General features: G+C 38.0%; 1 protein-coding gene and 1 long non-coding RNA gene across 2 annotated transcripts; one reads left to right on the forward strand and one right to left on the reverse strand.

The window, feature by feature from the left end:
• Positions 1 to 380: 380 nt before the first annotated feature.
• LEPROTL1 (leptin receptor overlapping transcript like 1) lies at positions 381 to 9,394 on the reverse strand. The gene is made up of 4 exons (XM_081269760.1): positions 9,233 to 9,394; positions 3,410 to 3,485; positions 1,483 to 1,669; positions 381 to 688 (listed from the first exon to the last, which is right to left on the reverse strand). Exons 1-4 carry the CDS (start codon positions 9,246 to 9,248, stop codon positions 572 to 574), a joined length of 396 nt encoding a protein of 131 aa, XP_081125886.1. The 5' UTR covers positions 9,249 to 9,394; the 3' UTR covers positions 381 to 571.
• An 86-nt stretch (positions 9,395 to 9,480) lies between these two features.
• LOC308635391 lies at positions 9,481 to 12,676 on the forward strand. Its single transcript, XR_014019183.1, has 3 exons — positions 9,481 to 9,617; positions 11,878 to 12,007; positions 12,548 to 12,676. It is a non-coding gene; the product is annotated as an uncharacterized lncRNA (long non-coding RNA).
• The last annotated feature ends 3,925 nt before the right edge of the window (positions 12,677 to 16,601 follow it).

The raw sequence follows: 16,601 nt of genomic DNA on the forward strand, positions 1-16,601 counted from the left end.
CTTATGGAGGGTATGGGCATTCATATTTGGCCCCTCTGAGGTAAATGCAGCTATATTTGCACTGAGTAGATAATCTACAAGGTATGCTAATGGTCTGCAAGTTTGCATAAAATTGGGAACTAGGTCATCCTGACTGATTTAAAACTTATTTTTATAATAATGGAGGTTAACCAATTTTAAGAGGAAATATGTACTTTAGCCCAGTAATAAAGCCAGCAGAATTCTGAATTCCTAAAACAATGCAAATGGCTATTACATTTAAAAAAAATTAACATGGCATATTGATAAAAAAGCTGAACAGGAAAAACAAATACTTAGATTCAGTAGGACACCACAAAAAGCATACTATAGATAAGTTGAAATCAGTCAAGCTTTTTCAAAAGAGAAAATCCTTTTAATCCTTTAGCAAGTCTCTGTGAACAGTAATGCATACAATAAAAGTGAGTAGGGAGCACCTAGAATACCCCCAGGAGGCTTGCTACACCATTCAGCATTACTGCCCCATCTCCTGTGTGCATGGATGGCCAACAGATGACAAGAGTCCATGTGACAATAGTTCAGCAACTCCTTTTCACCACTGCTGCCAGCTGAAGTCATCATTGCTTCCAAAGACCAAGAAGAAGCCTAGTATAGTTGCAAAGATGACTGTGTTTCCTGTGAGAACAAGTGCACAAGCTCCCCACTCAATCTGTGAAAATAAGGTGTTAACAGACATATGAAAAACAAAAGGGAAATGAAAAGCAAATGAAGATTCTAACTGTATGCCAAACATGATTCAGAGCGAATATGGTTTGTAATAACTTACACAGTACTTAACACTGATTGGTATTTTTATGTTGTTATTTTTATCTTTGGTTGTTTAAAAGCAAAGTTATAATTGATAATTATTTTAAAAAACAAGCAAAGATGACAGCATAGAATTCAATACTTTTCAACTTATGAAGAAATTAGATTTCTGTAAATAAAAAAAAATCTATTTAGAGAATAAATTTAAATTTAAAGTATCAAGAGATGAAAACCACATGTGCACTTTCTTTTAAAGGGGTGGAGGGAGTAATTAACTGTCTTCTCCATGTTGAAGGTTCGTCAGTCTCTGCTGCCTTCTCTACCTGAGTAGATATAAGATATGCTAGTGGTCACAAAGATAAGAGCTGTGAATTTGGGTAGATGAGTCTGGACTTAGTATAGGTAGCCTAGCTCTTTCTCTTTGCAGAGAACACACAATCTTCTTGTTTTCTGGGCTTATATAAGTCAGGCCTGTGGCTATTCAGCACTGGGTGAGTTAATGTGCCTGGTCCTGATAGGTACTGGGAAGCCATATGCTGTTCTTCAATTCATTTTTATTAGTTAGCAAGGACCAACAAAGACCTAAGATTTTAATCTCTATATCTCTCATCTCTTTTTTGTGTAACAAAAGCATTTGAGAAAAAAATTAAACACAGTCTAACATAAAATCATCCATAGAAAAATAAATTCACTTACCAAATGTGCTCGAGCAAATACAATAGGGAGTCCAAAAGCTGAGACAACAATGCCTGTTGTAAGAAATATGGCAAGTTCCTTACAAGCATTACTCATAGCATCTGTATCATCCACCAATCTTCTTGCTATGCAGTATGGAATAGGTGAAAGGATGTAAAAAAACAGAACAAAGAGGGGCCAGTATTGGCTAGAAAGAGAAAAATAAGTTAATGTAGTTTTTGCTTTCTGTTGTTTTCCTACACATAAAAATATGCTTTTCTCCTTTTAAGGACCAAAGGAATACTGTAAGATATAAAACCTATTATAGTTGAGAAAAAAGCTACAAGCTCAACACTGAAGTGATAAACAGTTTGAATAACATTACCCATAAAATCAACTATGAAATATTAAATTTTTCTAATATTAAAAGAAAATGCATTAATAAATTTTAATGGTTGGAATGAAGGCCTCAAATTCAAATTTTTTTCGTTTTACATTATAAAGGCGTATGGCAAATAGGAATGTTAACACAATAACTTTAAAAAAATTTTATAGTTGTAGATGGACAGAATGCCTTTATTTTATTTGTTTATTTTTATTTGGTGCTGAAAATTGAACCCAGTGCCTCATGCATGCTAGGCAAGCGCTCCGCCACTGAGCTGCAGCCCCAGCTCCAACACAATAACTTTTAAAAGTCACAATTCATGTCTTTGACATCCTGCACTAATATGAAGTGAAAGCACCCCTTCCCAAGCTTTCCTTAGGTCACTAGGAACTCCCCCAAAATACTGGAATTGAAATATAGAAAACTAATCAAAAGTAATATTGAACACTTTCAATAAGGATACAGAATTTATCATAATAAAAACTGATGGCTTTTAGTCTACTGTTTAGTTAGTAGTGTTGTGCTGATATCATTTCCTGGTTTTGATAGCTGCGGTTATATAAAATGTCATGACTGGGGGAAGCAGAGGAACCTGTTTGCACTATCTTTGCAATTTCTTAACAGTCCAAAATTATTTCAAAAGAAAAAGTTAAAAATAAATAAAACTGCTACAAACTACACATGATAGTGGAGATTTGCATGTACTTAGAAGAGTATACTCAGCAAAGATCTACTGATGTTTTTCTAATGTTTCTTTTCCTACACATTTAAGTAAAAAATTGCAAATAAAATATGTGCTTAAGAAAAAAACTTCAAAACAATACAAAAGCACACAAGGTGAAAACTATATGTCTCTTGATCCTCCCCTGTTTTTTTCCCCCTTCTCCTTAAGAGCTTTTTGTGGACCCTTCCAAAATCCCACATAAACTTTAAAAAGGTGACTGGGTCACTGCGATTTTTTTATTTAATGACAGATCTTGAATATATTTAGTAATAGCACTTACAATTCTTCATTCTCTAAAACTTCCTCATATTTTCACCAATGGATGTACTACAACTTAACCATTTTTCTTTTGAAGGATATCTATGATATCATCAGTTTTCCCTTTTTGTTCTTATAGACAATGTTGTCATGAACACATCTAATCCTAGCTCTTAAAAATTAATCTTAAAAAATTCTATCTTAATGAAAATAATTATCAATATCATATTTTAGTCAACTGTGTTCTGACTCTGCTTATGATATTTTCTATAAACAGATGTTTTTAATTTTCTTGTATTTAATATAATCGATGTGTTTAAAACCGAAGAGTAGGTCTGAACTAATGTGTTGCTATCTTGTCATTACAGACTTGAAAATAGAGAGCAGATAATAGCCAAAAATGTTTTTGTATCTTGGTGTCCTAAAATATTTTCAAATAAAGTGATGATTATTTAAAAGGTTTGTTTGGTAAATGAATATTTCTCTGCATTAATTTTACAGCAGAAATAAAATATTTTTAAAGCTTTAAAAGCACACTTTTACCTTAACACACTTTTTAAAAAGACAAAAATTTTACCTACTTGTATATTGGAAGGGCACATCCAAGCATCAAAAACATCAGCCCAATTGCTCCTCCAAACGACAAACTAATCAAAGCTATAAAGAAAATAAAAAAGTCCAACATATATATCAATTCTTTAAGCCAGTAAATATTATTTTTGTTAATATTAATATTAGCAGTTTGAACTTTACCTGTAATCCCAGAACTAAAACAAAACAACCTTGCCGATAAACCGAAATATACTCAGAGTACACTGTCTCCAGGAGTGTAAGTTATGTAATCTAAGAATAAGTCTTCTGTGGCATCTTCAAGTGATAAAGACTGAGCATCATTCCTAATTTGAAAACTAAAATCTGAAATGCTCCAAAATCTGTAACTTTTAGAGCAATGACATGATGCCATACCGTAAAACTTTATTTCATGCAATTAAAAATAATTTTTAAAATTATAAGTGTGTGTTTGATTAAGTGTGTGTCTTATACACTTCAGGCTATACATGTAGATTTATATTAAAAAGATGAATTGGGGGTTTATGCTTGGTTCTTATCCCCAAGATATACTTCATTGTGTATATGCAAATACTTCAAAATCCAAAACACTTCCTCTGGTCCCAAGCATTTCCAATAAAGGACACTCAACCTTGTATTGATTTTCAGAGCTCTGACCTATTGCTAACACTAGACCACATCCCCCCAATTAGTTGGTTCCATTTCTTAATGAGTATCATAATAGTCAACCGGATCAATGTCCCTTCAGGCATTACTCCAAAGATCATTATAATTTGAAAAGCAGTATACAGAGAACTTCACATTCTGAAATTTACTGGATTTTAGAAGATTCATCTTATGGGAAAACCTCTGTGAATCAGTTCCTTTTTCTTACACATATACCCTAACATACATAAAACTGCAGAGCTGGGGGCAATGATGCACACCTATAATCCCAGCTACTCTGGAGTCTTGAGTCAGGAGGATTGCTGGAGCCCAGGAGTTCATGGACTCTGTTTCAAAACTAAACCAAACAAACCCATCTGGCTAAATTGCTGAGGCTAGCCTTGAATTGGTGATCCTCCTGCCTCAGATTCCAGAGCATCTGGAATTAGTTATATACAACCATGCCAGTCCCTGAAATATAATTTCTCAAGACACACACTTATACAAAGCAGTATATTTTAAAGTGCTTTTACATGTCAGTAAGTAAAAATAACTTTCTTGAGTAGGTATAATCAATGACCGAGGTTTAGCCAAAGAAATAAATGATCTTTTTTTAAGTTCTGTATAACCTGGGCTGGGTTTGTGGCTCAGAAGTAGAGCGCTCACCTAGCATGTGTAAGGCTCTGGGTTTGATCCTCAGCACCATGTAATAATAAATAAATAAAATAAAGGTATTGTGTCCAACTACAGCTAAAAAATAAATATTAAAAAAAAAACAAGTTCTGCATAACCTGTGTTTCTGCAGCCATAGTAGTTAAGAAAGTAATTTCTGTCTAAAAGCCACTAAGACAAAAGCTCACATACACAAGCCAAAATTAACAATAAAGGGGTTAATGCTGCCAAATACTACTGATATACATTTCAGAACTAAAATGGTCAAAAATCAAGGACGATTGACATGGTAGCTTGGTTTTCAGTTGTTTCACTGATGGAGGTCATGGCAACCCTAAACAATCTACTTAGTCCTTAATGCCATTATATTTTCAGCTACAGAAATTTTTTTCAGCTTACTTTACAGTAAATGAGCCATTTCAAGTTTACAAGGAAAAGCAACATAAACTGTGAAGAAAATATTGAGTTTACCATTTGTCTTTCTAGTTCAAAATGGGTCCTCATCATCTGGTCCTGCCTACCTCCTGGATGCGTGTCACATCAGGAAACTACCCCTTGCTCTCCATACTTCAGTCTCATGGGCCTTTTTTCTTTCCTGGAAATCAGCAGGTTTCCTCAACCACATGGCCGCTGCATATGTCCCCTCTACCTCAGTTCCTCATTCACTCAGGAAGGATTTATTGAAGCCAAATATGTAACAGATGTTGGAGATATGCCAGTGATTGTACATGGCCACTTTATGCTGGAAGCGACTTTCCCCTTCCTTTCCTCTTTCCTCTGACTCAACTACTATTTTTCCCTCAAATCTCAACTCAATCATCTCTTCCTCAGTAAAATTTTTCCAAATCTCATGGCTAGACCAATTTCCCCTATTATATTTTCATCCACCCATTCAAAAACTATTTTTGAACACCTAAGGTATGTCACACATTGACCTTGCTACTAGACAGAGCAAGAAAAAGAAAAGAAAATATATATATATATATCAAATCTCTTGTTCTAATGCAGCTTATATTCTAGTGGGAGAATGATTTTCTTAAAAAACTAAAGGAAGAGTATAAATCTAGACACAGGAGCCTGAAAGGGTGTCTTTGATGAGGTGACATGTGAGCACAGTGTCATATGAAATGAGGAAGCAAATCATGTGGTACTTGGGGCAGCATTCTAGTAAAGGCACACACATTCACAGAGGCCCTCTTAGCACCGTATGATTTTCGTTTCTCAGTTTATCACAGATGCATTTTCATATTGATTGGATTTTTTTCTTCTCAACTATTAGTTTTGAGAGTAAAGAGCATTTTCTGTTATTGATGCTCAGGTCCCAGCTCAACACTCAATAACAAGTTATTTGTAGAATGAATGTAGCAGAGTGGAACCAGCAGGGAGCTAAGAGTTTCGAGCACTGGCTCTTATTTCCTACTAGCCACTAACTAGTTATTTAAATATTTATCTGACTCAGTGTTGTTGTTTTTCCTATAAAATTAGAGTTTGACTAGATCTAAAAGAAATAATTCTCTTATCACTAGAGATACTATTAATACATTCTGAAGTATGTAAAAACTATGTCTTTTTTTTTTTCGGTTGGGGTTGGCGATTGAACCCAGAACTTCTTGCATGCTAGGTAAGCAAGTGCTCTACCATTGAGGTACATTCCCAGGACCCTCGCCACTTTTTTAAATGTTGATGCCAAACACCTGAATTTACTACTGTAAATACTATTAGGTTACCATATACTAACACTTTATTTATATTTATTCATGAGTCATTTACTCAGAACATAACTTAGAAGCTTAAGGAAGAAAACATTACTACATAGAGACAAAGGAGATGCTGCAAAACCCATACACTTGCTCACTTTCTCTGTGCAGGCCCTTAAACTCTTATTCAGTAGTTATTAATCATTTTTTGTAATACAATTGTCAGATGTAAATTCAAACAGAGTAAAAAGAATTTCATTTTTAAGACATGTCTATGTTCATTTGTCTATTTCTTTCAATAGATAATTCATGTACACAGAACAAAATTTCAATGAAAGGTAACTTCTCTTTCCAAAATTAATAACTAAAAATTTTAAAGTCTAATTATCTTGTTTCCCACTTTGAAATAAATGAAGAGTAGACGAAAGCCACACAAAGACAAGAACTGCCCTCTGAAAGGAGACTTGAGAAAACGTTTAAATCAGGCAGAAAAATCTCAAAAAAAACATATTTCCAGTAAACCTGGCAACAGACATCTCATACTGATCATTTATGTTCTAATCAAAAAAGAAAGTTTAAATTATTTAAGTACATTTTTAAAGAGTTAATGAAAAATTATTTCTTTTAAAAAATCAAGGAACTAAAAGGAGATAAGGCTCAGGTATCAAAAACAATGTTTTAAAGACAAATTCAGATTGCTTTATTATAACTGCTGTGAATATTAATACTGGAAGAAAATTAGTATTGTATTTATTTAGATCTTAGGATTAAATTTCTTTCAAATGCCATTGTATAATGAAAACAAAAGGGCTTAAGAAGAGTTTAGAGACTCAAGACAACCTGGATACTTATGTGCCAGTCAATATTCAATATTTTTAAAGTGCTCAAAAATAATTTTATGTGGATTTCTTCTTCCGGTCATAAGAAATAACAGCTAATGAGGGTAAATCAACTGCTCAAAAGTGTTCTCAAAACTTGTAATGTTTCTTCAGCCTTAAGAAATCTGCAACTAGGCTAATTTCTATGTATAAACTGTTGTCTTTAGATGACACATCAACAAGGTAAAAATTTATACTGTAATTGAGTGACGCAATATTTGGTAGACAAGACTTACTTGAATTTGGTTTCAACTCCCAAAGCCTCTAGGCTAGGGATGAAACAGCCCAATTATGTAGCAAAATTCTCTAGAGACAAGGGGCCAGTTCTGTGATTACAAAGAAATTGGAATAGAAGGGGCCATCAGAAAGTCCAGAATATCATAAAGTAATAGGTAAACAGCTCAAGAAATAGTAATGGTCTCTCATTATAGCAACACTCCTTCATAATCAAGATGATAAACCAATCTAAAGAAACATCCAAATAAACAATCATACCATAAAATCCTACTGAAACCAAAAATATAAGTACTTGAGACATTTTTACTTTTAGATTTGGAGAAGGAAATTACAAAGTTATTTTCTTGAGGGACTCCTTCATTAGTTACATTAAAGAAACGGAAAACAATAAGGAAAGAGGCAATATCCTAAACACTGCAGCATTTTACAATAACTCCTTTTCATATAATTCAAAACAATTTATTATAGCTCAAAAGATTAAAAAGTATCCTAGTTACTCAAATTACAAAGAAATCAAATGTTTTAAAACACCGAAAATGAGGAAGAAACTCTATATGACGCTGGGAAAGAAGCTCCACTAAAGTCAAGCTTTTAAAAAAAAAAAAAAATACAAAGAGACTGAGACAGGAGAATCGCGGGTTCAAAGCCAGCCTCAGCAAAAAGCGAGGCGCTAAGCAACTCAATGAGACCTTGTCTCTAAATAAATACAAAAATAGGATTGGGGATGTGGCTCAGTGGTCGCGTATCCCTGAGTCCCTGAGTTCAATCCCCAGTACCAAAAAAGAAAAAAAAGAAAAAGAAAAGAAAAATACTGCTATCCAAGTTGTTCACTTCCTGCTTGCCTGCCCCTTCTACAAAGCGGCAGGTCAATAAATCAATGTAATTCGTTAGGAAGGAAACTGAAAACGTAGCTCCTTATCACACTGATAACAAAACTACAGCTGGAACGTATGCAGCATCCCTTCCTTCTAAGAAATTGTAGAAATAAAGGAGTGATTTTTTTATTAGGTTGTAACTATCTTTAAAAACAAACTTTTAGATCTCAAAAAGCCTCAAGGTGCAACTGTCAAGAAGAAAACCAGCATCAATCTGAGGTCGCTTACGCGGTGTACTGTATCATACTAACACCACAGATGAAAAAGCATCTATTTAGGAGTGTCAAGATTGAACGCGGATGCCAGGTTTCGGAAAAAAACCGTCCTTAAACTCTTCACCAGCGCCAAGCACCCGAAGGTATCACTTGTGCCTTGAAGTGGGAAATGACACTCTTTTTTCCATAACTGACTACCCAGCGGCCTCAACACCCTCAAAAACACACTGGGCCCGCCCCCGCCCCCTTCTCGGATGCAAACTCCAGCAAAACGTGTCTGATGACCCAAGTCGCCACAGGCTCCTAACACACCAACAACCACATCGCTTTCCGTCCGGAGTCGGGGGGCGATGCATTAAAGAGGCTGCCCAAATTAGCGGAAGGTGGGGGCTGCCGAGAGAAGCCACGGTTTCCGCAGTCCTTCCTGGGAGGGGGCCGCGCCCACTTCGGCTCCGAGACAGCCAGGGCTAGGACGCGTCAGGGGTCGCACAGCCGGGAGGGACCCCGCGCGCGGCCGGCCCGGGAAAGCGGCGTCGTGCGCGGGCGGCGTGCGCCCTCGACCTCCTCTTCCCGAGGGGCTACCCAGACCGCCAGCGTCCCGCGCCCCAGGCTCACCTTTGATGCCCGCCATGGTAGTGATGTCGCTCTTGGCTCCACAACCCGAGGCGGCGGCGGCGGCCGGGAAGACCGACGACTCACGGCGGCGTCCAGACAACACCCGGAAGTGCGCGACGCAGCACTTCCGCCGGCTGCTCGCGCTCTCGCGGGGGCGCGGGGGGCGCGCCAGGCTTGGGCCTGGCTCAACCCCTTCCAGCCTTCCAGGTTGCAGTGCGGGTCCCGCTTTGCACCAGGACTCAGGTTTCCCGACCCTGCCCAGGCTTGGGGGACCTGCCTGTGACAGCCCTTGAATTCCGGGCTGGGTCGGGCGGAAGCTCCACGCTGAGCAGCTGCCTGCGTTCTCTGCGGAGAAGGGGATGCAAATAGCGGCGGTCCTTCGAAGGCGCGTGTGAAGTCTTCGGAGGATAATGTTTCTTTCCTCGAAACGCACCCATTTCTCCCTCCCGCTTCCAGCCTAGTGATAAAGGTTGGGTGGGCTGTGCTTGGCTTTTCGGTTTCCTACACCAAACTAGGGTTTTTGATGAGGACTCTCCTCCAGAGATAGGAGCAGCAGGGCCCTATAAAGGGCGCGGGGAGTAATACAAACGCAATCCCTTGGCAGTCCGAGAAACGAAAAGGAGAAAGCAGAAGTCTGATATATTTATTTAGCTACCCTACTGATATTTATTGGACAGTTTATGTGTTGGGGGAAAAGGAGTAGACAGCAGGTGAGCAAGCCCAGATGCAGGTTTTTAAGTTGCTTACAGACTAGAGAGGGACACTAACAGGAAGAATTGCAACAAGGATGATTGCTAATAAGGAGAGTCCAAATATACCACTCCAAAACACGCCACTTTGACAAGGATTATTTTGAGCTTCAGGCAATTAAAAAACTGCAGATCAGTGAGAATCTCTACTCTCCCCCTTTTCTGCCCCAAAGCAGAGCATAAGTTCCCTATTTGTAAGGGTAAAGGTAACAAACTTATGTTTAAAAAAAAAAAAATTACAGTGCAGATTTTCTCAATTATAAATATTTCCATTTCCATGTCCCTGACTAGGAATTGGTCCTGTAAATGGCATCAATCTGGGTCTGCATAAATGTTACTGTAAAAACCCGTATTTTCCTTTAGCTTTCCCCAAATATTTATCTTCTCAAAATTCACTGCTCCTAGAGGCCCAAACCCCCTTTCTTTTGTCTAGTCACTTTTCTACAATGTATCCCTTGTTGTTAAGATGATACACCTGCTCCCAGGCCTAACTGATTATTGGCATTTTTACCTTCTTTTGCGGGTTGGGGGGGTGGGGTGGATTAATCTGGTTTTTTTGTTTGTTTGTTTTTGTTTTTGTTTTTGTTTTTTGTCAGCTTAATTCACAAGCCTCAGCGAGTGAATCTGAGGGGGAAAACAAAGTTTTTATCCTTATGGGAGGAAAAATGGGTAAATAGTCCCATGAAGATCTTTGATTTGGATCTGCCAGAAAAGATTTCTCTAAGGGGAAGACAACAGAAGGAGAAGGAGAAAAGGAAACAGCCATGAGGGTGCAGTGGTCTGTGCCTAAGCTTCTGTGACAAATGGAGCAAGGAGATAGGTGATTTGAGAGGAGAGAAGGTCAGTGAGATTACTCAGGGTTGTGTTCTATCTAGGGAGTTCTGCTTTTTTTTTTTTTTTTTTCTACTTTGAGCACTAAGACTCTTTTCAAGGGTTTTATTTATTTATTTATTTTATATATTTATTTATTTATATGTGGTGCTGAGGATTGAACCCAGAGCCTCACACATGCTAGGCAAGCGCTGTGCTGCTGAGCCACATCCCCAGCCCCTTCAAGGGGTTTAAAAGGAGACAGGTGGTGCTAAGTAACATAAGATTTGAATTTTTAAATCTTTTCAGTCATTTAATCTGGCATGTAAGACTTTAATTAATGAATGTTTTAAAGTCATGTTTCCAACATGCTATAAAAGGAGAGCTACTGGGAAGCTTAAGGACTTGTCCACCTTGCTTTTCTCCACTATTGCTAGGGTGGAGTTACATTAGGTGTAATGCAATTCTCCACTATTGCTAGGGTGATAATTACATTATCACTGTGGCTCAGCTGTAGAGTGCTCACCTAGCACATGTGAGACCCTGGGTTCAATCCTCAGCACCACATAAAAATAAACAAAACAAAGATATTGTGTCCAACTATAACTAAAAAATAAATATTAAAAAAAACAGATCACTTCTTAAGGTTTCCTGCCTCAAATAAATATATAATGATCTTGTGAGAGAGATTTTTTTTTTTTATTCAAGTTAGTGTAAAAATTCCTTCTACCATCCTCTCTGTACCATAGAAAACTTGTTTCCATTTAAGGACTGTGGTAGCAAAAACACAAGGCATACTTGAATGTATGCCATGGAAATGTGTGCTGTTTAGATGAAATCTGGATTACCAGTCCGTTTACTAAATTCCTGAAGGAGTTATACATATTCTTCTCAATCATCTTCAAATGAGTGGATAGATGCTGTCATTTGAATGTGTTTCCTTAAAAGCATGCTGGAAACTTAATCCCCAAAGCAACGTAGGAAGTGGGGCTTTAGTGGGAGGTGATTAGGTTAAGGACCTAATGGATTAATGCTGATTATAAACAGACTTGAGGCCAGGATTTCAGTGTCTGGTGTTTTCTCTAGGTATGTGATGCCTTAGTCATGTTTATACCACCTGTTACCAATGACAACTTCTGCTCCCTCAAACGTTGAAGTTTGAACATTAGAGAAGCACATGGAGGCAAGCATATAAAGCAGGGTTTATTTAAACGAGGTAACATAGACTTCTCTCGGGAGGGATTAGGGGGCCATAGCTGGTATCCGGGTATCCCCAGAAGCTAGGTGTTCTGCCCTTTTAGTATGTCCTAGACTTCCTTTGTTCTCCTGCCCTCTTCCCCTTATCTTTCTCCTTCCTATATATGTTACTAGGCCCAGGAATGCTCTGGGGGGATGGCCAAAAGGTGGGAAACAAGTGGGCTGAAGGGGGGAAGGGCAGGATGGTGCAGCCCAGAACACATTAATTAGTAACCTTATAGCTTCCTGTAAGGAGGGGCAATTCCTCAGACAGGTTACCTTAACAACAGGTTGGGGCAGGGGCCTGTTCTTGATAAGGGTGGAGAAAGGGCTCTGAAGGAATTAACAGTTTAATCCCACCCACTGGGGATAGTCTGTATTTCCCGAGACTCACTCAAAATTGGTCTGATTCAATCTGACCTGACTCTACTCACTCAAAATGGCATGACTCAATCTGACCTGACTCTATTTATTTATCTGTACTGACTGCCTGTCTAATTCTGGCTTCAATGTTATGCAGCAAGAAAGCCCTTGCCAGATATGGGCCCTCATTCTTGGACATCCTGGCCTCCAGAACTGTAAGAAAGAAAACTGGGGCTGGGGATGTGGCTCAAGCGGTAGCGCGATCGCCTGGCGTGCGTGCGGCCCGATCCTCAGCACCACATACCAACAAAGATGTTGTGTCCGCCGAGAACTAAAAAATAAATATTAAAAATTCTCTCTCTCTCTCTCTCCCTCTCTCTTAAAAAAAAAACTGTTCTTTATAAATTATCCAGTTTATGGCATTCTGTTATAACAACACAAAACTAAGACTTCCTGGAGAAATAAATGATTCCATCTGAAATGCTACCATAACTCCTGTCCTTATTTTGTTCCATGGTGTTCCATCTTTGAAAATAGTGATGGTTGAGGGGACATAGCTGATCAGTGGTGAGAGGGCTGACCAGTATGATGTTAGTAGTGGAAATTGATAGGTTCATATCTCAAGGGCTGTAGTTTAGCTCCTTAAGAAAGATTACATTTTAGGAAGTCTTTTGAGGGTTTGTTCCTGCAAACTCCAATTGTTAATTTGTAGTCCCTAACTTTCTCTATTGAATAAGTGTATTTGGTGTTATAAGTGTCCTTTATGATGTCAGTGGGCAACTGGATTTTTCATCTGATGAGAGGGCTCTATAGTCTTCTGTTTCCATGGTCACAGAATCCTAGGAGATTGGGCTCTTTTTCTCAGGAGACTCAGTGTTTCTAGTAAGAAAACATTTATCACTCTAAGACCTATTTCTGGTCTACAGATGCTATCTAAGAACCAGTACCTTGATACTTTTAAAATAGTATTTCCAAATGTAATATAAAGATCACCTACATCAAAGTTCTTTAGGATGCTTCCCAAATTCTGAGGTGGAAACTCCACATCTTCTCAACTAGAAATTTTGTGAGCAGGGTTCAGAAATCTGAAATGTTAACATGTACCAAGGCTTGAAAATTATTGTCTGAAAAAAGAATTTCAGTTTTCCTCAGTAGTTTTTCAAATGAATCCTCAACACTAGTTGGTGTTATATCATTTGTTCTCTACATATAATAATTTGATACCATTCACAGTTTCAACACTTTTTAAAGAGATGGCTTCCTAGCCTCCAAGATTAATTCTGAGGTGGGGTGAGAGGAAGAGACCTCTTGTTTATAGGGCAGCCTATGTTCCTATGTTCTGGGTAACTTTAAGATTTATCTGAATTTATCCTTTCCACAGTTTTGTAAAGTGGGAATTATTAGTCCTTCTAGACCAACTCGGAGAAATCACAGAGGTGTTTTTAGTTTTAGTTTTAAATTTATTATGGAAATATCTAAGTACTATATATAAAAAGTAGGCAAAAGAGTGAAATGAACTCCCATGCACTATCAGCTACCTTCAATTCTCAACATATGGTCAATGTTATCATATTTATACTACCCATGCCCATTTCCACTCACCATATTATTTTTTTCTTTGTGTTAATTTGAAGTATATTCCAAACATAATTTTGCCTGGGAGGAGGGATAATAGAAATTGTGATCTATAGCCAGTCCAAAGCTTAGGTTACAATTTGTCACTGTCAGCTGGACCCTGAGGTAGGAGGCAGTCTTGTGAGCCTGAGCCCTTAATCTTCAGGATTTGACACTATCTTGCTATAGATAGTGAAGCAAGAAGTAGACAGGCAGTCAGTGTAGATATGTAATTGTGTAGGATCATAAAGATGGAGGCTGATTTGGGTTTGGGAAGTTGAAGGCTGCCTCTGGGGAATTGAAAGGTTAATGCCCCCAGAGCCCTTCTTCTTCTTCCACCCTTACCAAGACAACCTGCTTCTGCTCCAAACTGTTGCTAAGGTAACCTGTCCCAGGAATTGTCCCTCCCTGTAGGGAACTGTAAAAGTTGTTAATTAATGCCTCCTGGGCTGCTACCTGACTGGATCACTCCATTTGGCCCTTCCTCTTCCCCCTGCCTACCTGCTTCTCACCTTTTGGCCACCCCACTGGTCTTTCCTGGGCCTAGTCAAGAACACTGGAAGAAGAGAGATTAAGGGGGAAGAGGACAGGAGAACAAAGGAAACCTAAAGTGTATAAAAGGGGCAGGATGCTCTCACTTCTTGGGATTCCAGGACACCAGCTATGGCCCCTTCTCCCTCCCAGGAGAATTCTATTGCTATTTTTTAATAAAATGTACTTTCTACACTTGCCTCAGTACCCTTATCTAAATTAAACGTTTGAGGAAGCAGAACTGACAACCCGTGGTATCAATAGTGTTATATTGATATGCAGTTGGTGTCCACCTGAGAATTATTTGCTGTGGAGTGAAATACTCCTATAACATATCTGGTCATAGAAGTGTTCTCTCTTGTAATCTGAGAGTAAAAAGAAAAAAAATAAGTCCTTTTACAAACTCTTTCTTTAGATATCAGCTCTCCGTTTTTTTGTTTGTTTGTTTGTTTGTTTTGTTGTTGTTTTGTTTTGTTTTGCAAGGAATATTTCCTAGCTAGCCTATTGTTGTAACACTGTCCATCATGCACCTGTTTTCTTCTTCAAGGCACTTATTATTTATTTGACATATTATTTCCTGGCTCTCTCTTCCAATAGAATATAAACTCATACAACCTTCCATAGTTTGTTCATTATCTAGAAGCATACATGGCACATGGTGAAATCTCAGAGCACAAATTTTCTTTTTAAGGTAGTAATGTTTACACTACAAAATCAAAATATTACTTTTCTCTTTCAGCAACAACCGCTGTTGACTATACCCTCTTTCTCTCAACTCCCATATCACTACTCTCCTATTGTTTTTTCCTTCTTTACTAGAGGTCACTTTTCAGATTTTTTATAGGATCTTTTACTGAAGGTTCAAACATTAATATTCCCATAGTTTGATCCTGAGCCTCCTTCTTTGCCATATCTAAATTAACTTCCTATAGTATATCTCTCTTCCCATGGCATTAAATATCATCTTAATTTTTATAACTTAACTGCCAAAGATGATGTTAAACCACGACGCAAAGAAAAGACCACCGACTCCAATTTAAATCAAATTAAAGCAAGCTTATAATTGTGTACACTGGCCAGGACTGTCTCTCTTGAAAACCCGGGGCTAGAGAACAGTTCCCAGATCTCTAGGAGCATAGTTTTATAGCACAAAAAGTTGCAAAGGGGCATGTCTTGAGAACTTACAGATAACAGGATTTTGACAAGCATAATACAAAGGTAGATACTAGGTTAATAATCTACATAGCTTAACAGTTCAAGGTAGGGAGTAAATTTAGATCCCAACAACAGAATTTATGAGGCACTACTGAGGTTTCAAAGATGGTTGTTATCTGGTCAGGGAGAGCCAGGATTTATGAGGCGCCACTAAGGTTTTAGAGAGGGTTGTTATTTGGTCAGGGAAAGCCAGGCATGGGTGAGTTCAAGGCAAGGGCAGGAATTCCTAACAAGTTTAGAAATCGAGGTAATTTATAGTAAAACGGAAATTAACTTTTCATGACTTTGTGATGAGATGGCTCCCAATCTTAAAATGGAATTAGGCTGGGTTCATCAATACCTTAGCTTTGAACTTTGAATTTGTATATCCAACATCTATTTGATATGTCTACCTAGATGTCTAGTTCAAACTTAACACAATGAGAACAGAATTCTCTATAATCTTTACAGAGTTCTAATCCTGCAGGGTCCTACTCTAAGCCCCCGCTGGTTTGCTTCCTCTTATTCCACTTGTCCAATATCTTTGTTTCAGTTTTGCTGACCTTGTTTGTCTCTCCCATCTCCCAAATTTTGTTTTATTCACTGTTATGTTTACAGTGCCTAATCACCTAGGTAGCTTCTGTTAGGTGTTGGTAAGTGCTCAATATATATGGTTATTGGTTGAGTTAATGAATGACTGTTCCTTAAAACACAAAGCCAGGGCATTTTCATCCACTGTTCTCAAGGTCATGAAAGCTAGTTCCTTGATTTTAGTATGGCTAGTTCTTTCTCATTCAATAAGTCTCAAGCTTCAAAATCACTTCCACAGCAAAGCCCTCTCAGAATTTGTCTCATTTTCTATTGTATTACCA

This window comes from Spermophilus citellus, assembly GCF_964194105.1.
Source record: "Spermophilus citellus genome assembly, chromosome: 16".
Lineage (NCBI taxonomy): Eukaryota > Metazoa > Chordata > Mammalia > Rodentia > Sciuridae > Spermophilus > Spermophilus citellus.

Coding starts and splice junctions, on each gene's coding strand:
- LEPROTL1 (XM_081269760.1), bottom strand. Junction 1,670..3,409: donor TGTGCCCTTCCAATATACAA/GTAGGTAAAATT, acceptor TTCTCTTTCTAG/CCAATACTGGCCCCTCTTTG. Junction 689..1,482: donor TATTTGCTCGAGCACATTTG/GTAAGTGAATTT, acceptor TTATTTTCACAG/ATTGAGTGGGGAGCTTGTGC.